The sequence below is a fragment of the Bos taurus genome, chromosome 23 (assembly GCF_002263795.3).
Source record: "Bos taurus isolate L1 Dominette 01449 registration number 42190680 breed Hereford chromosome 23, ARS-UCD2.0, whole genome shotgun sequence".
In the NCBI taxonomy this organism is placed as follows: domain Eukaryota; kingdom Metazoa; phylum Chordata; class Mammalia; order Artiodactyla; family Bovidae; genus Bos; species Bos taurus.
The window spans coordinates 30,491,474-30,513,953 of NC_037350.1; the positions used below are offsets into that span (position 1 = coordinate 30,491,474).

At 40.6% G+C, this 22,480-nt stretch overlaps 1 protein-coding gene across 1 annotated transcript; it reads right to left on the reverse strand.

Moving 5' to 3' along the window:
* Positions 1 to 1,887: 1,887 nt before the first annotated feature.
* Positions 1,888 to 21,593, reverse strand: LOC104975673 (pre-mRNA-splicing regulator WTAP). The gene is given in 7 exon segments (XM_015459939.3): positions 1,888 to 2,391; positions 2,394 to 3,372; positions 6,432 to 6,599; positions 8,362 to 8,467; positions 9,940 to 10,087; positions 10,606 to 11,054; positions 21,493 to 21,593. Coding segments are annotated over 3 exon segments (1,452 nt in total). The 5' UTR covers positions 6,525 to 6,599; positions 8,362 to 8,467; positions 9,940 to 10,087; positions 10,606 to 11,054; positions 21,493 to 21,593; the 3' UTR covers positions 1,888 to 2,011.
* Positions 21,594 to 22,480: the final 887 nt, after the last annotated feature.

Below are 22,480 nucleotides of genomic sequence, written 5' to 3' on the forward strand. Positions count from 1 at the left end.
AACCAATATTTTCACTGAGGTAAGATCTTTTGAGAAGCTACTTTAGATTTTGACACTGTACTATACAATTCAAAGCAATCTGGAGATTCAGTGCAATCCCTACCAAAATTCCAATGATATTTTTCACAGATATAGAACAAACAATCCTAGAATTCATATGGAACCAAAATAGACCCCAAATAGCCAAAGTGATGTTGAAAAAGAAGAATGAAGCTGGAAGCATCACACTTTCTGATTTTAAACTATATTACAAAACCATAATAATCAAAACAGTATGTTATTTGCATATAACAGACATACAGATCAATGGAACAGAGTCCAAAAATAAACCCATACATATATGGTCAATTTATTTACAACAAAGGAACCAAGAGTATACAATGGGGAAAGGACAGTCCCTTCAATGAACAGTGTTAAGGAAACTGGAACATAAGCAAAAGAATGAAACTGGGCCACTCTCTTACACCATACACAAAAATTGTCAAAATGGATTAAAGAGTTGAACATTAAGACCGGAAACGTAAAACTTCTAGAAGAAAACATGAGGGGTAATCTACTTGATATTGGTCTTCGTGATGAAAAATGCCAAAAAAAAAAAAAAAAAAAGACCACATTACATTAAAAAAGCTTTTGCTCAGCAAAGGCCTGGCATGCTGGAATTCATGGGGTCACTAAGAATCGGACACGACTGAGCGACTGAACTGAACTGAGAACTCAGCAAAGAAAACCATCAACAAAATGAAAAGGCAACCAACCTACATAATGGGAGAAAATACTTGCAAAACCACATGGCTGATGGGGGAGTTAGTATTGAAAAGTATAAAGAACTTATACAACTCAAAAGAAAAAAAAAAACAATTAAAAAAATGGGCAGAGGATCTGAATAGACATTTTTGCAAAGAAGACATACAGATGGCTGACAGATAACATGAAAAGGTGCTCTGTATCACCAATCATTAGGAAAATGCAAATTGAAACCACAATGATACCACCTCAAATCTGTTTGAGTGGCAATTACCAAGAGACAAGAAATAAATGTTGGTGAGGATGTGGTGAAAAGAGAGTGCTTGTACACTGCTGGTGGGAATGTAAATAGGTACTGTCACTATGGGAAACAGTATGGAGATTCATCAACATGATCCAGCAATTCTATTCCTTGGTATTTACCCAAATGAACAAAAACACCAACTCAAAAAGATGCCTGTACCCCCCTGTTCACTACAACATTACTTACAATAACCAACAGATGAAAGCAACCTAAGTGCCCATCGACAGATAAATGGATAAAGAAAATGTGGGTGTGTATACAGTTCAGCCAAGAAAAAGGAAATCTTTTTTTTTTTTTTTTAAGGAGTTACAATAAAAATCTTTATTTAAGTTTGGTCAGTACAGGTAAGATATACTGTAGTCACAGAGCAATATGCATTAACAGGATACAACAATTCATAAAAACTGAGTAACTATGCACACAAATTTCTTAAACATTCAATCACCTAAAGAGAAAATGCATAGATGTATGGTGGGAAAAACTGTATCTAACACTGAAACTACTATAGGACTCCTTCAACAAGTCCAACTTTTAGTGATAAAACTACTGTACTGGGCAAACTTGGCAGTCATAAACCCACATCTACTCTGACAAGTCTGAATGGTGCATAAGCATAGTAACAGCATGAGTAAGAATGCCCTCACACAGCACAGGTTCTAGGGTAGACACAGATTCACACAGACATCACTGTGTTATACTTTAAGCAAAAAGTTCCATTTACAACTTCACATTAACTCATATAAAAATAACCTGACCCTACACAAAATGTCCTTTTAGCAACATTCAAAGTAATTAACTGTTACAATTTCCAAAGTGGCAGAAGTATTGAAGCAAAAAGGAAAAAAAAAAACCACCCACAAAAAAGGCAAATTGTGACAAAAGTATGCGTTAATTAACTGCACAGTATCCTCTTCCAAATTAAATGACACTGTATAAAAATTTGCTGGAAATTTTTTTGTTTTTTTACAAAACTGAACCCTGTACATTTACACTTGAGTTCAAGCCATTCTGAACGTGGCGGGAAGCCGCAGTTCGGTTACCTTTCCCACTCACGGGTTTCTCCTCTTGCGGGTCATGACTGGAGTCTGTGTCATTTGAGTGGTGTGTGAGAGAGTTTTCACTGCCCGTGGGAGAGTCTACACTTTCATACCCCGCACTGAGTTGGTTTACGTAACTACTACCTCCTCTGCCAGTTCTCTCCTCCGAGCTGCTGGAGGCCTTATTCCCATTCCCTGGAGAAGAAGGAAAGTCATCTTCGGCTGTGTCCCCCTCCCTGTGAAATCCAGACCCAGACGTCCTCTGCCGGGAGGAACTGCCATTACTTGGTCCGTTGGCCAGACGATGCAGTCTTTACCTGTGGCCTCTGCCTGTCCTACAGGCTCCGAAGATGTAGTCCTGCTGGTACTCGGGCCTGCGGCTTGAGACTGCTGCTGTTGGTACTGAGCCAACTGCTGGCGCGTCTCCTTCAGTTGTTGCTGAAGAACTAGAATGGTACTCTGCATACCCTCTACTTCTTCGTCAAGTTGAATGATGAAGTCATTCAGTTCATCCTGACTGCTTTTAAGCTCCTCCCTATATTTCTTCTGTAAAGCCAACTCTGCTTCAAGTTGTGCAATACGTCCCTGGGACAGCTGCCTTCCAAGCTCTTGATTCTCCTGGATAAGCATTCGACACTTCGCCATTAACTTTTTGCCTGTTTGGCTATCACGCGTAAACTTCCAGGCACTCAGTTCATTTTGGGCTTGTTCCAGTTTGTCTTTAGTCTGTTCCAGTTCACTTTTCATTTTTAGGAATAACAAGTTGATCGCTGGGTCCACCATTGCTGATCTCAGTTGTGCAACACTAGGCTGCTGGACTTGCTTGAGGTACTGGATCTGAGTAGTACACTCTTGCATTTCTTGCTCCTTGGTTGCTAGTCGCATTACAAGAATGTTTTCCCTGCGTGCAGATTCTTGCTGCTGCTGCTTTAGTTTTTCTTCAGATTCCCTTAAGCCAGTTACATCATTAGAGTTGAGATCTGTGTACTTGCCCTCCAAAGCTTGCACATAGGCTTCATACTGTTTCCACCTTAGAATTAATTCATCTCGTGCCATAACTTTGAAGTCTGTTTCACTCAGTCGAACCTTTTTGGGAAGAGGTTCTTCGTTGGTCATCTTGAATCCTCTCCAGACGGAGGCCGCGCCGGCGCCCACCCAGTCACATAGGCAGACCCCGCGCTGTCCTCTCGCCGCCCAGGCCGTCGGACCGCGCCGCCGCCGCCGGCCCCCGCGCTCCTCCTCCGAAAAAGGAAATCTTGCCATTTCCAACAACTTGAGGACATTATGCTGAGTGAAGTAAGTCAGAGAAAGACAAATACCATATGATCTCACTTCTACATGCAATCTAAAACAACAGGAAAAAAATAAAATTCACAGAGAAGAGGTAGGTGGTTGCCAGAGTTGGGGGAGAGGGTAGGGGTGAAACGGGTGAAGGCGGTCAAAGGCACAACCTTACATTATAAAATAAAGTCATCGGGATGTAATATACAACACGGTGACTATAGTTAATACTGTATTGCATACTTGAAAGTTGCTAAGAGGGTTGATCTTAACTGTTCTCATCAAAAGAAGAAAATTTTGTTATCTGTGTTGATGGATATTAAATGTTATCCATGTTGATGGATATTAATGGATATTGACTAGACATTTTTGTGGTGATTATTTCATAATATATATGAATATTGAATAATTTTGTTGTAGATCTGAATATGCAAATTACACCTAAAAAAAAGTGTTGGACTAGTGAGTCACACTTGACTTGGGCTTCAAGGACTGACACAACATTTAATAACTTTTAATGCTCCATATTTGCCATTTAAGAAAACACTGTATTTATATGAATAGGCTGGAGCCTGAAGATAGTTAAATATCATTGGCCTAAAAGAGAAATGATAGTTTTATTCACCTTGGAAGTGAGAGGTAGTAACTACAAAAAGAGACAAGGGGAAACATTCTCTGTGAACAGGAAAGTTTTGAGTCTTATTTTCAGAGGATTAAAGGCAGTAGAGCGAAAAAGCAACAGAATGACAAATCAGCAAACTAGGTAGCTTAAGAGGGACTTAAATAAACCAGTATTTTTACCATGGTTGGGCCAGATTTTCTTGCTTTTGACAGGGAATTCTATTGCCCTAAAAATATTATAAAATCCAACAGAAGTCAAGTGCAGTCACAAAACCGAGGAAATATTCTTCCAGTGCTTGAAAGCTATTACCAGCTTCAGCAAAGTTCCTCACTACATTGACTGAGGGAGATAGGCAGTGCTGAAGCTGAAGGAGATTTCAGTTGTGTTAATGTAATTTGTAAGAGATGGAAAATGCTGAAATGAAAGGCTTACTTTATCCTCTTCTCTTCTGTCCTCTGTTTGAGCTCAAGGAGCTGTGTTCACAATAAAAAATGTGTGCTCTGGGCTTTAGCCATGATGGCCACACTAGATTTTGATGTACTGTGGGCCCAAACCTTTATGCCCTCCACATCACTTAGAAGGTAACACATCTTTTTCCCATCAGGAAATGCTAGTTTGGGGGGGGCGGGTTGCGGGGAAGAGGTCACGATCAGGAAGGGTCTGCAGGTCACTCAATTCTGGTCAGAGGCTTGGTTAGGAAGACAAGGTAGTAGAGAAACAGACAGCTGATCTCACACATTCCAAGCTCTTGGATACTCCAGTGACTGCAACTGGTACCGTGAAAAGCAATTTCAACATTAGACTAGGGTAAGGCTACTCAGAAATCAAAATGATTTCAAAAAGCAAAACATAAAAACTCATGAATTCAGTATAAAAAATAATTTTTTAACAGAAGCCCTTATTTACCTTTTCATGGTGTTAACTGACACTTCACTGCATTTAACAAAGGTAGTAACAGGTAAATTTCTTGCTAATGTTAATTTTCCCAAATTCTCAACTTTTCCAGCATTTATGACTTTTAAACAACTTTTCAACACAGTATCTCTGACATTCTTTAAGTAATGAAGTTTAAGAAACATTTCATCTCAATTGAAAAAAATTCTGAATTCTACTTGAAGTTGTCACCAGACATCTTGGCAAGGAGTCATTTTAGTGGATTCTCTGGTGACTAATCAAAGCTGAGCTTCTAGGCTTTACCTCATTCACGCCACTGCTGAGGCTTAGCAGGATGTGGCCTCTCTGATGTTGGATTAGCAATGCTCTCTGCCTAATAGGCCTTCCTACACTATTTATATGTATAGGATTTTTCCTCAGAGTGGACTCTCTTATGTTTATTGAGATTTGATTTACAGCTGAAGTCTCGCCCACATTCAGAACATTCAAAAGGTTTCTCTCCTGTGTGGATTTTGATATGATAACTAAGACCTGTCTTCTGACTGAAGGCTTTGCCACACTCTTTACATTGATAAGGTGAATCCCCTGATGTTCAATAAGATGCTCTCCCCTTGTAAAGGCCTTGCCACACTCAGGACACTGGGAAGTCTTATCCCCAGTATGGATTCTTTTGTGGTTTCTCAGGCCAGTTAACTGTGTGAAGGTCTTCCCATACTCATCACATGTGTATTTTCTTAGTTTAGGACGGTTTCTGTGCTTTCCTCCTAACTTGTGTTTGTTAAGGCCTAAGTGTTGACTGAAGGCTTCACCACATTCATCACATTTATAGGGCTTTTCCCCAGTGTGACTCCTCTGATGTATGATGAGGGTTGAGTTCACTCTAAAGGTTTTTCCACACTCAGCACATTCATAAGGTTTTTCCCCTGAGTGAATTCTGTGATGTATTATAAGTTCTGAGCTTCGGCTAAAAGCTCAACCACATACAAGACATTCAAAATGTTTCTCTCCAGAGTGGATTCTCTGGTGTTGGTTAAGTCCTGCATACTGAGTGAAGGCTTTTCCACATACTTTACATTCATAAAGTTTTTCTTTACTGTGAATTCGCTGATGCTCACTAAGATTTGAACGCTGCCTGAAGGTTTTCCCACATTCACTACATTCATAAGGCTTCTCTCTGTTGTGCAACTGTTTATGTTCAGTGAGGTCTGCACTATGGCAGGTTTTCCCACAGTATATACATTCAAAAGGCTTCTTTTCAGTGTGGAGACTTTGATGTTTTGAAAGAATTGATCTTTGACTAAAACATCTGCCACATTTATTACACTGATGAGCCTTTTCTACAATGTGGATTTTGAGATGTTGAGAGAGGCCTGCTTTCTGACTGAAGTCTTTGCCACTCTTTACACTGATAAGGCTTTTCCTTGCTGTGAAGCCCAAATTCTGTACTGGAGTATGGTTTCTTTCCATTGTGGATCCTTTTGTGCATATGAAGGCCTCTCATCCAGGTGAAGATTTTCTTACATTCATCACATTCGTGTATTTTTCTCACCTGTGGCATCCCCATTCTGCATTTCCAAACTTTCACTAGGCTCATTGTCTCCTCTCTGTATGGCATGCTGACATATAGTTTCATGATGTCCATCCCTACACCATTCTGTTTCTTCACAAGGTTCCCGTTTCACTTCTAATGTCAAATTCTCAGTCCTCATCTCACCATCTGAAACAATATACCACACAATTTGAGGAGAAAAGGCAACTCAAAAATGATTTAACAGACAGAGTGCTAGGAGGGTTAATGTGTATTTCAGATTTAACAGAGGACTTTCTATCTTTATTTAGTGTCAGGGATTCAGAGAAATAGGTGAGCCAAGTAAAAGGAATGGGAGTAATACAGGTGTGGGAGTGAGATAGAATAAAGCATGGCTGATTTACCAATACAATATGGTAAAATTGATAGGATGTCACTTCTGTGATTACCCAAGACTATAATTTCTACCTACCATAAGACTTTCTCTATTGACACCCTTCCTTCCTGGTTCGCTGGCTTTGATTAAGAATGCCACCATACAGAGAAGCCCACACGGCAAGGAACTGAAGCTGGGTTCTGGTCAGCAACCAGGAAGTAAGGAAGGCCCTCTGTCTGTGTGACTGACAGAGAACTGAGTCCTGCCAACATCCATGTGAGGTTGGAAGTGGATCCTTCCTCAGTCACAACTCAGGTGAGAACCTATCTTTGGCTGCAACCTTGTAAGAGACCCAGAAGTGGAGGATCCAGCTAAGCCACATACCCAGACTCTTGACCCATAGAAACTATGATATAATAAATGCGTGTGGTTTAATTGCTAACTTTGTGGTCATTAATCAAGCAGAGAAAAATTCAACTACACTAAATATACAAGAGACACATCTAAAATAAAATGATTGAGTAAAGTTATGAATAAAGGATGAGCAAGAGAAAATTGAGCAAATGCAAATAAGAAAGGCATCATGATCTCAATTTCAGAAAAAAGGTGAGATTCAAGCCAAGAGCATGAAATGAGACAAAGAAAAATATAACGATAAATAAACATTACAATTTATAGTGATCATGGATCAGACCTGAATAATTATATAGAAAATAACAAAGGAACAAATTTTCTAGAGCAGAAATTATAGATGAGATAAAGAGACAAAACAAATAACAGACTTTAATCATTCTTTCTGTCTAGAAAAAAACCACCAAATGGACCAAAAAATAAACATTCAGAAGATTTACAAGATTATTAAATCTATGGATAAACATGTATATGAAGTTCTGTATCTGGAAAATAGAACATCTTCTCAGATGTGCAGTGACCTTTAATGAAAACTAATTTTGGGGTCATAGGAAAACCATAATAAACTCCAAAAGGTGTAAACAACACAAACATTCTCTGATAACGATAAATCTAGAATTAGTAACAAAATCAGAAAATAAGCCCTCCCATCTGAAAATTTTATAACTTTCAATTCTTGGTTCAAAGGAAAAATACGTTTCAGATTTTCTAGAAAATAACTAAAATGCTACATTTCAAAACATTTGGGATTCATCAAAACCAGTGTTCAATGAAATATTTGTAGCATCAAATATTTATATTAGTAATAGATATACAGATCGATACAGCCAGCTCAAAATTTAAAAAAGGACAACTAATTAACCAAGAGAATCTGCTCATTTAGGAACACTTTTCTCTCTTCTGTCTCATTCCCCCTGCTTATGCTTCCTGGGAACACTTCCGATACAAACTACTACAATCTAAAATAAATAAATTTTAAAAACAAGGGAGAACATAAGGATGGAATTAACTAAAGTAAATGCAGGGACAAAACATGATATAGAAAAATAATGGAACATTGTAGTGGTAAAACAAAACTGAATACACCAATATGAACTCATAATTTTTAGAAAAAAAAAAAGTACATCTAGCTCCACCCATAAAATGTGCTAGAAGTATCGTTACCCGAGGGAAAAAGAACACTCCCAGCATCCAGATTTTGTACTTCAATAGCGTTCTCCATTATGAAAAACTGAAGCTCCTTCAGAAAGGGTTGATACCAAATCTGGGTCTAGGGAAAGTAAAGTACACGGTAAGCATGGAATAATTAATTTTGTTCAGAAAGCAAGGATTCAAAATTCATAGGGTCATGGCAAAAAGAGTTAGGAACAGGGTGGAAGACATCCAAACTAGGCAAAGATGTATCAATCTGAGCTTTAAAATAAGTAATAACTGTGGTAGATTGAAACACACTGACTCAATGAAAATTACTAAACCCATAATGATATTATATTAACACAAAGAAAGTCCTAAAATCCCATGTTGTCATTTGAGGTGCCTATTAAACTATTCTTTGAATTTGAAAATTGGTAAATACAGGGGGAAAACTAAGCATCAATCTTGTCTGTCTAATATGAAGTGATCAAACAGACGATTTGATGATTTCTTCACTATAAAGAAGACTAACAGTTAATAACATAGAAGGAATGAAAGAGTCACAAAATCATTCTGCAACACTTAATAAAATGATTGACCCATAGAAGAATTCTCAAACATTTTGTATTTTGTTGCTGGGAAACGAGCCAATCACATACTGCCAAAGTGACACCACACAGTTATAAAGGGGAAAAATTAGCTGTTCAATGGAGGGATCATATTGCCATGTCTTTCAATCTTTTTTCCATTTTATGGAAATACAGCATACATGGGCAGCAAAATAAATGATTCCATGAGGAAGCAACCAGAAAGCTTCACAGAGTAAGAAACTGGCCCAGGGTCATGAAAATGTCTGGGCCATGAAAGGGAAAATGGGAAAGAGAAACTGTTCTAAAGTAAAAGAGAATTAAAAGGCACAACAACCAGATGTCTCCCACAGCCATGGATTCTATCCTGGTTTGCACAAATCAGCTTTAAAGACATTTTGGAAAAAATGGACAATCTGAATTTGCATTGAGTTTAGATAACATTAAAATGTATTGCCAGGGAAAAGGGAAATTATTAACTGAACAAAATAGATTACAAAATAGCACATAGAAATGATCTCTTTTCAGTGAAAGGAATGTGTGTATACACATACATGCACATAAAAGATATTCAAATATATAATAAAAAGTCACTGTAATCTCTGGATGATAGAATATTATGCTTGTTTTCTTATTTTGCAACTGTATTTTCTAACTTTCTACAATGCATATATACTTCTCTGGTAATAATAAGAGGTAACTTTCAAAAAAGTCAATATAGTTTTACAATGTTAATGTCCTATCAGAGTCTACTTAAGGATGTAAGCATCAAAATACTTGAAAGTAACACTTGCTACAGACGATCTGCAGAAAATTCAACTACGGATATTTAAAATTAACATACTACAGAAGCTGTTCTGAGATGACTTATCACCTTTTAATCATTATTACCTAAAATGTCAGCTTTGTCATATCCTTTAACAACTCTCATTACAAGGAATTAACATGTCATACTTCACAAAAAAAAACCAATGGGGGACTTCATTTCACTCCAAATTTCCTAGAGAAATTCTTGCCTCACCTGTTTCCTCTGATGGTTGGGGCTCAGGTCTTTCGCCCTTGAACTGGACTGCTGGGGGCTGAGCTCGGGTATATGAAGATTCTTCATCTAGTGTTTGAAGGGTCATTGTCTGCAAAAGTATCTTCTGTTCCAGAGAACAAGCTGAAACCTAGAGACAAGTGGCACTCATTAGGCCTGAATTTAACAGGAACTAAACCTCAGAGAGGAGTTTCTAAGAAACATCCCTGGAGAGACTAGAAGAGAAACCAGGGCATTAGGGTGCTAAAGGGTAGCCAGAAAGGTAAGTGATGCTTACCTTTTGATCAGAAAGTCTGATCAAATCCTGTCTCTATCACTTCATTTATTGGCTATGTCTCCTCTGCTAAGTTACACAACCTCTCTGAACTTAGTTCCATGTGTGATACCACCTAGTTCTTTGTTGCTGTGAATGTTGAAATGACCAGTAGAGTACACAGCATGATACTTACAGAATGCCTTCAGCATCTTTACTCCATCCCCGAATCTCCTGTTTCCCACCCTTCCCCTCCTTACAGGACTGGCTTAGGAAGAAGCTCAGTTCCCTGCTGAATGCTAGGTTTTCCCACTGTTCTCAGAGCTTCCACACTTGAGAAAGTTTTGCTCCCAGTTCCCCACAACCACATCACACTTGTCCCTTCCTATATGTACATTTCTCTTTCTTTCCAGATTCTCCAGTATGGTCACTGCCTCTTCCCCACTCTCTGGATGATGCTCCCGAACTGGGACCTGGAACTCCTGGGGCAGGATGGACAGGAACTGCTCCAGCACCAGCAGGTCCAGGATCTCCTTGGTGTGTGTCTCTGGTCTGAGCCACTGATGGCAGAGCTCCTGGAGCCGGCTCAGGGCCAGCCGGGGTCCAGGGGAAATCCTGGTAGCATAAGTGCCTAAACTTTATGGCTGCCTGAAGATCTCCCAGGCAGGAGGCTGGTTCTCTGGAAGGCTGAGACCCTGATTCCTGGGGTGGTCTTCCTCCAGCTTCACTGTCACCATCATAGGGCCCTGCTGACCCCATGGGGCTTGGAACAGCTGACCAGTAGACTTTCTTGTGTCCACAGCCATCATGCCTGGAGTTTCAACTGAAGGCTTCTGAGGGCACCCTGGGGAATAAGAATTAAGTGATAAAGTGATACATGGCAAATACTTCAAAGAACCCACACAAGAAAGAAGACGACCTGTAACCAAGATAACTAGTTTTATTAATTCACTAAATCCACAAATATTTTTTAGAAGCGTACCTTGCACAGAAACTGTTCAAGGTATTTGAAATGCATTAGCAGAGAGTCCATTCTAGTTGAAACAGTAAAATAAACACAACCAATATGAAAAGTGTATAATATGTGAAGGAGATAAGTAAAAATATATAATTGCCGGGGGTAGAGTAGAATGAAGACTTGCACTTAATGGAACATTTCTCGAAAATTCGGCGTTAAGTACATGGATGTGGCCCCAGCCTAAAACAAAAATTTCTAATCACTTGGCACAGTTTCTCCACATTTGAGTACATACGATCCAACCTGTGGGAAAGGAAAAGTTACGAATCACAGCCAGAAAATTACTAATGTTTTCGTGCTAATCTTGCAAAATAGCAAAATTCTACTTCGTTCATACAGTAGTGGTGGCCCTGGTTTCGTCAGAGCGTGGGAAGCACGGTTGCCAAAAAGGGGACCCCCAAACCCAGGACAGGGTCCTGTATGAGGGGCTTGGGGCCAGCCTTTCCAAAGTCTCTCAGACAGATGCCTGCTGCCAGCCTCTCCGGGCACCGGGTGTCCCCGGGCTGGAACCAGGGCCGGTGCTGGCTGTTCCAGGCAGCCCAGTAAGTCTGGGGTCTCACGGTGCTGAACCCGAGAACAAGGCGGAAGGACGCCACAGGACACTCACCAGACAGCAGTGCTGGAACTCGGCTCCCGGAACTGGACGCTCAGATGCGCCTGGCTTCCGGCGTCTCCAGGAGGTCACGTCCCTGAGCGTGCCCCCGTGACCTGCCTCCGCGCACGTGCCCGGCGTCTCCCGGTTACCTTGCAGTGCAAGGACACTACATGTTCGTTTCTAGCGGTTCAGGACTAAAGGCGTTGACGGATACCACTAAACCCAGTTACTGGAGGAGAAGGCAATGGCACCCCACTCCAGTACTCTTGCCTGGAAAATCCCATGGATGGAGGAGGCTGGTGGGCTGCAGTCCATGGGGTCGCTAGGAGTCGGACACAACTGAGAGACTTCACTTTCACTTTTCACTTTCATGCATTGGAGGAGGAAATGGCAACCCACTCCAGTATTCTTGCCTGGAGAATCCCAGGGACGGCGGAGCCTGGTGGGCTGCCATCTATGGGGTCACACAGAGTTGGACACGACTGAAGCGACTTAGCAGCTTAGCAGTTACTGAATCTCTGAGAGTTAAAAAAAAAAAAAAAAAGTTTTGGACACTCGCTCTTGTGAAACCGGCAGGATACGTTTCTTAACTGAAAGTGTATGGGAAGAGTGCTTGGTGACGACATAGAAAAAAATGATTGCCCTCTTCCTTAATGGAGGTAGGCCATTGGCAGTCGGCATCGCTACCAGTTTGTCTCCCTTCTGCCTTTTCCTGGGTGTTTTCATCTCCTCTGTCCTGCGCCCAGAACAGGGCTTCCCTCAAAGAGGGAACTGTGCCTTCCCTCTAAGGAAGGAACATGATGGCTATCCTTTAGGACCTCGTCAATATGCTGAAACCAAGAAGAAACACTAAGAAAATAGAGATGGTAGAGAAGAAATAAGTACAGATGTGGGAAAGAGCTTGGGCCAGAAAGCAATGGAAATTTCAGAAGGCAGTGGGAAGTTCAGGAGTTGGGGAAACCATCCTAGAACAAGAAATGGAAAAGAGGTTTGTGAATTGAACTAGTTCAGTTCAGTCGCTCAGTCGTGTCCGACTCTTTGCGACCCCATGAATCGCAGCACTCCAGGCCTCCCTGTCCATCACCAACTCCCGGAGTTTACTTAAACTCATGTCCATCGAATTGGTGATGCCATCCAACCATCTCATCCTCTGTCCTCCTATTCTCCCCCTGCCCCCAATCCCTCTCAGCATCAGAGTCTTTTCCAATGAGTCAACTCTTCGCATGAGGTGGCCAGAGTACTGGAGTTTCCGCTTCAGCATCAGTCCTTCCAATGAACACCCAGGACTGATCTTTAGGATGGACTGGTTGGATTTCCTTGCAGTCCAAAGGACTCTCAAGAGTCTTCTCCAACACGACAGTTCAAAAGCATCAATTCTTCGACCCTCAGCCTTCTTCACAGTCCAACTCTCACATCCATACATGACCACTGGAAAAACCATAGCCTTGACTAGACGGACCTTTGTTGGCAAAGTAATGTCTCTGCTTTTGAATATGCTATCTAGATTGGTCATAACTTTTCTTCAAAGGAGTAAGCGTCTTTTAATTTCATGGCTGCTATCACCATCTGCAGTGATTGTGGAGCCCCCCAAAATTAAGTCTGACATTGTTTCCCCATCTATTTCCCATGACGTGATGGGACTGGATGCCATGATCTTAGTTTTCTGAATGCTGAGCTTTAAGCCAACTATTTCACTCTCCTCTTTCACTTTCATCAAGAGGCTTTTTAGTTCCTCTTTCTGCCATAAGGGTGGTGTCATCTGCATATCTGAGGTTATTGATATTTCTCCCGGCAATCTTGATTCCAGCTTGTGCTTCTTCCAGCCCAGCATTTCTCATAATGTACTCTGCATGTAAGTTAAATAAGCAGGGAGACAATATACAGCCTTGATGTACTCCTTTCCCAATTTGGAACCAGTCTGTTGTTCCATGTCCGTTCTAACTGTTGCTTCCTGACCTGCATATAGGTTTCTTAAGTCAGTTCAGGTGGTCTGGTATTCCCATCTCTTTCAGAATTTTCCTCAGTTTATTGTGAGGAGGCTGGCAAACAGCAGTTGGCCAGAGGCCATCCAGATAGACGAGATCACCAGCAGGGCACAGTCTGCATGAAGGCTATCAAAGGTCTGCTCTGGGACTTCCCATCATCAAGCTGTTGACTTTAAGCAAAGGATATTACCCTCCATAATGGGTGGGCCTCATCCAATCAGCTGAAGTCCTTGAGACAAAACTGAGATATCCTCAAGAGGGAATTTTGCCTTAAAACTGTAACATAGGAATCCTGCTTGCATTCCCTGCCAGCCTACCTTATATATTTTGAAATTAGTAGTTCCCCAGTTGTCTGAAAAAGAAATGCAAAAAAGCAAAATGGCTGTCTGAGGAGGCCTTACAAAAAGCTGTGAAGAGAAGCGAAAAGCAAAGGAGAGAAGGAAAGATATACTCATTTGAATACAGAGTTCCAAAGAATAGCAAGGAGAGATAAGAAAGCCTTCCTCAGTGATCAATGCAAAGAAATAGAGGAAAACAATAGAATGGGAAAGACTAGAGATCTCTTCAAGAAAATTAGAGATACCAAGGGAACATTTCATGCAAAGATGGGCTCAATGAAGGACAGAAATAGTATGGACCTAACAGAAGCAGAAGATGTGAAGAAGAGGTGGCAAGAATACACAGAACTGTACAAAAAAGATCTTCATGACCCAGATAATCACGATGGTATGATCACTCACACTCACCTAGAGCCAGACATTCTGGAATGTGAAGTCAAGTGGGCCGTAGGAAGCATCACTATGAACAAAGCTAGTGGAGGTGATGGAATTCTAGCTGAGCTATTTGAAATCCTAAAAGATGATGCTGTGAAAGTGCTACACTCAATATGTCAGCAAATTTGGAAAACTCAGCAGTGGCCACAGGACTGGAAAAGGTCAGTTTTCATCCCAATCCCAAAAAAGCCAATGCCAAAGAATGCTCACACTACTGCACAATTGCACTCATCTCACATGCTAGTAAAGTAATGCTCAAAATTCTCCAAGCCAGGCTTCAGCAATATGTGAACCGTGAACTTCCCGATGTTCCAGCTGGTTTTAGAAAAGGCAGAGGAACCAGAGATCAAATTGCCAACATCCGCTGAATCATTGAAAAAGCAAGAGAGTTCCAGAAAAACATCTATTTCTGCTTTATTGACTGTGTCAAAGCCTTTGACTGTGTGGATCACAATAAACTGTGGAAAATTCTGAAAGAGATGGGAATACCAGACCACCTGACCTGCCTCTTGAGAAACCTGTATGCAAGTCAGGAAGCAACAGTTAGATCTGGATATAGAACAACAGACTGATTCCAAATAGGAAAAGGAGTTAGTCAAGGCTGTATATTATCACCCTGCTTATTTAACTTCTATGCAGAGTACATTATGAGAAATGCTGGGCTGGAAGAAGCACAAGCTGGAATCAAGATTGCTGGGAGAAATTTTAATGACCTCATATATGCAGATGACACCACCCTTATGGCAGAAAGTGAAGAGGAACTAAAAAGCCTCTTGATGAAAGTGAAAGAGGAGAGTGAAATAGTTGGCTTAAAGCTCAACATTCAGAAAACAAAGATCATGGCATCCGGTCCCATCACTTCATGGGAAATAGATGGGGAAGCAATGGTTGACTTTATTTTTGGGGGCTCCAGAATCACTGCAGAAGGTGATTGCAGCCATGAAACTAAAAGACACTTACTCCTTGGAAGGAAAGTTATAACCAACCTAGAAAAATGGTTGCTCAGTTGTGTCTGACTCTTTGCAACCCTGTGGACTGTAGATGACCAGGCTCCTCTGTCCATGGGATTTTCCAGGCAATAGTACTGGAGTGGATTGCCATTTCCTTCTCCAGGGGATCTTCCCAACCCAGGGATCAAACCTGGGTCTCCCACATTGTAGACAGACGCTTAACGGTCTGAGCCAAAGCAGAGACATTACTTTGCCAACAAAGGTCTGTCTAGTCAAGGCTATGGTTTTTCCAGTAGTCATGTATGAATGTTAAGAGTTGGACTATAAAGCAAGCTGAGTGCCGAAGAACTGATGCTTTTGAACTGTGGTATTGGAGAATCCCTTGAGAGTCCCTTGGACTGCAAGAAGATCCAACCAGTCCATCCTAAAGGAGATCAGTCCTGGGTGTCCATCGGAAAGACTGATGTTGAAGCTGAAACTCCAATATTTTGGCCATCTAATGGGAAGAGCTGACTCATTTGAAAAGACCCTGATGCTGGGAAAGATTGAGGGCAGGAAGAGAAGGGGATGACAGAGGATGAGATGGTTGGCTGGCATCACCGACTCAATGGACATGGGTTTGGATAGACTCTGGGAGTTGGTGATGGACAGGGAGGCATGGCATGCTGCGGTTCATGGGGTCGCAAAGAGTCAGACACACCTGAGCAACTGAACTGAACTGAACAATTGTCTGAGTCAATTCTTAAAAAATATATATATATATATATATATATATTTTGTCTGAGTCAATATATATATATATATTTTTTCTGAGAATATTGACTAAAATACCAAAATCCTACTAATCCTTAATGTCCAACAAATGTCCACCTTTATATACTTTCCTAATTCTCCCAGGCAGAATTGTTTTTGATTTGTCTTTATCTGTCCTTTTTGTTTTGTATTATAATTATTTTTTCTTGTATATACGCTTAAAATGCATGACACATTTGTAGACAATAACCATTCTTTAAACACAGTATAAATATAACACATCTTTTGTAAAAATGTCCCTAACTCTAAGGTTAGGAAGGCCACAAAGGTCAAATTATTGATATTTAAAGTACGTTTTTAGTATTTGTATTTAAACTAAATCAAGAAATACAAGTATCCCCTGCCTTTTGAAAATCTGCATTATGCCACTTTGCCTTTACAAATAAAGACCTACATTAGTATCTGCTTTTGCTAAATAAAACTGAAGAGGATTTTACCAAAAAAAAGTGAAAAGTGAAAACAATGTTGAGCATTTGCGTTGCTGCCCATCCTTGTAGAAAGGCATCATGCACCTCAAGCAGCAAGAGTGATGTCACTGGCTCCTTCTCTGGGAACTATACTCAGCATCTCAGCATTAAGCCACTATAGCTTTGAACTGTGTCTGTGCCTTACCTTGATTCTGTCCATTTGTTAGCAAGATGTGTCCTAAGGTAACTCCCTCTGCTTTATGCCATTTCAGCTTATGAAAAATTTCATAGCTCTCAGGTATTTCCTACTTGAGCCGCGAAACAAGGCAGAATAAAATAGAAGTGGTATGATGGTAGTAAGAATGAACAACTAGCACCTCCAGAGTTTTTCTTGGGTGGCTATTTACTTATACCATCCTCATAAAAATATGAATATAGTAAATATCTCACATTTATACACTTTCTACCTTATAAACTTTCCAGTTTCTCAAGTCCTCACAACAGTGGAAAGTATATTTCATTCAAAGAAGACAATACGAATGTTTTTTAGACTGCCTGTTCCAAAGGTTGCAAAGTTAAACCAAAGCATAGTGAGGACATAAACATCCAGATGATTATGTGTGAAGGACAGTGATGGAGCTGAGCTTGAGATAACTACTGGTTTTTAGCATAAATCAGAAAGATGTAGGAAAAGCAGTAAAGATACTCTGCTACCTGATGTCTCTTCAATCCTACTACCAACATGGAATCAAGTCCAACTGTCATGCTGGATGGTCAAAGGTATTTCTGAGATTTTTTGCTAGAGGTAACTGGAGGAGTGGGTATCACTGGGATTCAGAAAGAAAGGGAGAAAAAAGAGGACATACCAATAAAGAGTGGAATTTGAGGGCACAGATATACATTTTAACTCTTTCCTAAACACTATGCCTTTTTTCTAAGTTGACAAAGGGAGCAGCAAGGCCTAAAACTTCATATGCTGCCTTGACATCTTTGAGCCTCATGCATGTGTACTCAGTCGTGTCCAAATCTTTGTGACCTACGGACTGTAGCCCACCAGGCTCCTCTGTCCATGGGATTTTCCAGGCAAGTATACTGGAGTGGGTTGCCATTTCCTCCTCCAGGAGATCTTTCAACACAAAGATCAAACCTGCATTTCCTGTATTGTCAGGTGGATTCTTTCCCACTGAGCCACCTAGCCCTCTTTGAGCATCAGAGGGACCAAAAGCCTAACCATCAATTCCTCCACTCTTGCTGTATATGCCTCCCACCCAGCAGGAAGTGACCCCACTTGGCTAGTTCCTCATCAGCTGGACTAGCTACACTCTACTTGGTTCTCAACCTACTGGGTTTCACCACCTTGCCCACCCCCACAATGAAATTATTTAAACAAGCCAACCACATCCTCCCAAGGAAACCAGGCATCACCTCATCTTATTACTATGAAGCCTGTATTGCAAAGCTCCTGTTTGTTTATTCTGCTCCCAAGTGGCCCTCCTCCCCTAGGCTGTGAGTACACATGACTAATAAACTCTTGTCAATCCCGTCTGTCCAGAGTCAGGTGTCATGTGTTTGGCCATCCCCAGAATCTTAGGGTGGGACTTCCTCTCTCACCAATAGGGTGAAGAGGAGGCAAACAAAACAGCAAGCTATGTCATTGAGTAGTTGCTTTTAAACTTAACTTACCTAGTTAAATAAGTACCTAGCTTACCCCTAATTTAGGTAACTTTAAAAACAATGTCAGTCTCCTCACTCATCCTGCTAAAGTTCTCCTTTGCACTGTATACACACTTAACAGTCTCAGTGGTCCTCCGTTCAAAATATGAGAGCCACTGTGTCATCAGGATATTCAGGGTATGTGATGACAGTGACTTCAAGGAACAAAAGTGCTGAAGGACCACAAAGGAGAAGGATCAAAAGAATGGGAGAAAGAAATAGCAGCATCCATAAAAGACTCACCCCAAAATGTGGTCTGCTCCAGTGACAAGCTACCAGCTTCTTTCAATCTGATGGATAATACCAAAATGTCTTCTAGTTTGACTACCTAGAATAACAATGATAATGAAGACACCACATCCCCAATTTCTTCAATTTATTACAAAATGATTAGGTCTGTATTCAGCATAGCTTTCTAAAGTGTTCAGTAAGGCCTGATTGAAGGCTTTCTTACACTTAGGATATAGACACAGACTTCTGCCCTCTTTGGATCCTCTGATGACAAACAAGGTTTGACCTCTGAATGAAGGCTCGGCCATGCTCCTCACACTGGTAGGGCTTCTCCCCAGTGTGGATCCTCAGGTGTTGAGTAAGACTGGTGCTCCCTCGGAAAGTTTTCCCACATTCCTTACACATGTAGGGTTTTTCTCCATTGTGACTTCTCTGATGTTCCATGAGTCCTGACCTCTGAGTGAAGGCCCTCTCACACTCATTACATTTGAAGGGTTTCTCTCCAGTGTGGATCCTCAGATGTCCAATAAGATGTGAACTTTGACTAAAGCATTTTCCGCACTCTTTACACCCATAAGGTCTCTTTCCAGTATGGATCCTCTGATGAAGAACCAGGCTTGTGTTTTGACTAAAGGCTTTCCCACATTCATTACACTGATAGCATTTTATTTTATTATGAATTTCCTCATGTGAAAGAAGGGCTGATTTATAACTGATGGCTTTTCCACATTGATTGCATTTATAAGGTTTCTCTCCAGTGTGAATTCTCCAGTGTTGAACAAGCCCTGAGCTCTGAGAAAAGGCCTTGCCACATTCCTTACACTTGTGTCGTTTTACTCTTGTGGGGTTGACCTTTTGGTGTTCTGATTTACCCCTATATTGAAAAGTTTCTCCACACTTTGGATCCTGGAAAGAATCCAGTGAATTCCTTTCTGCAGAAATCTGCTTTGGGGCAAATTCACCAGTTGTATTCCTGGCCTTATCAGCTGAAAGAGCAAGTCGATTATTTAAGAGTTGCATATCCCACATAAGGGTTTGAAAGTAAGGTTAGTAATAATAATTGATAACATTACTAAATGCTTATTAACATCAAGGATTATGCTAAATAATCAAGAACTATCATCCTAAGGGTTTGACAGTTACTGTACTTATGAGTCTTAGAGAATAAAAATAAATAAATAAAAGGCTTTTGGGCCTCAGTCCAGATCTAAAAACTCAGAATGGCAGGAATGAAATGTAAATTTCCCAAGAGTCTTCAAAGGGTCCCTAATGAACATACCCTCTTGTATTCATCCCTTGTGTAGTCCAACCCCTTCCCACATAAGATCTACGCTGGCCTGTGACTTGCTTTATCCAACAGAATATGGTGAAAGTGATGATATATCAGTTCAAGGACTAAGATTCTAAAAGATGCTTTTGAGATCCCTGAGTTACCATGTTAAGAAGTCTAGTTACTCACTAAAGAGATACATGGAGACTGAGAGAATGAGATAGCCTGAGGCCCATCCATCTCATAATCTTGCTAAGCCCAGTTTTCTAGCCATCTCCTGATCAGCTATGAGATGTGAGTGAAGTATCTCGAGCATCACAGTCCAGGCAAGTCCTCAATACCTACAGCTTCATTTGATATCACATACAGCAGCAGAACCACCCTCTTAATCCCAATCAATCCACAGAATTGTAAGAGATAACATAATGGTTGTTCCTTTTAGCCACTAAGTTCTGGAGTGGTTTGTTCCATGGAAATAGATAGCTAAAACACCAAGTGATCAGTCAGTTTGTGGTGATGCTCACAGCAACACAATAAGCTAGGTAATAGAAACAGAAACTGAAACACAGAAATTAAATAACTGGTCCGTGATCACATGACTAGCCTGGCCTGGAGTTAATCTGAATCTAAAGACTGTGCTCTTTATTTTTATTACAAAAAGAATAGATACTCAAGGTAAAAATTTCAACAGTATAAAAGGCATAAAAGTAGAAAGCCCAAATCACAATTCCTTCTCCATCACCTTGTGTAATCACTATAACCTTGTTGCCTATGTAATAAATAGCCTATTTTAATCTAATGACTGTTAATTTCTTACTGCATTTATAGAAATATTTTTCCTTCAATATTTTCACACAATGGCCAAAAGATTTTTACATAAAGACATCCACTGATCATTGTTTAAAATAACAAAAATACTGGAAAAAGTCTAAATGTACATCAGTAGGAGACAATTAATTACAATACATGTATGCAACAGAAAACTAAACATTAAAAAGAATAAAATAACTCTACTGATAAGATTGGTGTGTGAAAGCTTGATAAAGGAGATAATTAGGGGACTGGGCTCTGGATTGGCTGGATTGTATATGAAAGGCCCACAGTTGTTAATTCTTAGGAATGGAACTTTTATTTTCATTTTATATCTTTCTACAGTACTTGACTTTTTAAAATATAAACTACCATTATTGTTCTATAATAGCTAATTAAAATATATAATACTAGGGCCCATTGTGGTAAATCTATGGTAGATCTGGGCATCAGTATTTCTTAAACAGTTCCATAATGATTTGGATTCACAGAATTGTAAACCACTATAACAGCGCAGTTAAAAAATACCACATAGCCCAATTCAAAGTGAAATCAACTCTAGATATGCTCACTTTGTAAATAACCTTTTGGTGTTAAATTTATTCTGCTATTTCTAGATAACACTTTTTTTTTTTCCCCCACCAGAAATACTTCTTTTAGCAGATGCTATGCTCAGTGCTTCTAAAAGATCACAAAGATTCATGGTGTAAAGATTACCATTCTCTTGCAGAAGAAAGTGCTCCCAAGGATCACACTTTAGCTGGACGATCAGTGACTGATTTGTAAGGCTTGCAGGTCTCACTTCCTTCCAGAGCGCTTCTTGTTTGCAATGTGCACTGGCTTGGACCTAAGGACATACCAATAGATCTGGTTTTACGAAAGGACCAGAAAGATGGCAATAGCTAACTAAACCTCAGAGTTTGATTAAAAATACAATTTCATACAAGTATAGAAAGTAGAATAAAGAAACCAGTGTCTTAGTCAGCAGAGTTTTAAAGGGTAAACAGAAAGATAATGCTTCAGCCCAGAAAATAATGGTCATAAGTCCCTCTCCTCTTGCTTACTCATGGCCCCTGTCTTTGCTGGTAGACCCCTGGTGAGCTCACAAATGAACAATGGATTACCCTTTTCCCACCTGTTGTTCTTTGCCTTCAAGTTCTGTCTCCAGATTTTCCAGCACAGTCACCACTTCCTCTCTACTCCTTGGATGATACTCCCATACCCTGGCCTGAACCACCTCTGGCAGGATGCTCAGGAGCTGCTCCAACACCAGCCGCTCCAGGATCTGCTCCTTGCTGTGCCTCTCAGGCTGCAGCCACTTTTGGCAGAGTTCCTGGAGCCATCTCAGTGCCTCTCGAGGTCCAGGGGCCTCTTGATAGCAGAATTGTCTGAAGCGCTGACAGAGAAGCTCCTCATAAGTGTGCACATTCCCTAGACGTCCAGGCTTCTGCTCCTAAGTATGGTTCTCCTCTTCCTCTACCTTCACTATTCTCAGACCCTCTGGTTCCTCTGGAGTGTGCACCACAGGAGTCAAGACTGGATCTTCTCTCAACTTGGTAGACATCTTAGACTGCAACGGCTCAGGATAGGATTCACTTGGCTTACATCCCAGGAATCAGGAAGAACCTTAGAATCACATAACTCCTGTGGGAGAAGAACCCACTATTAAAACAGCAAAATAACCAAAGCAGTCAAGAACCTATGT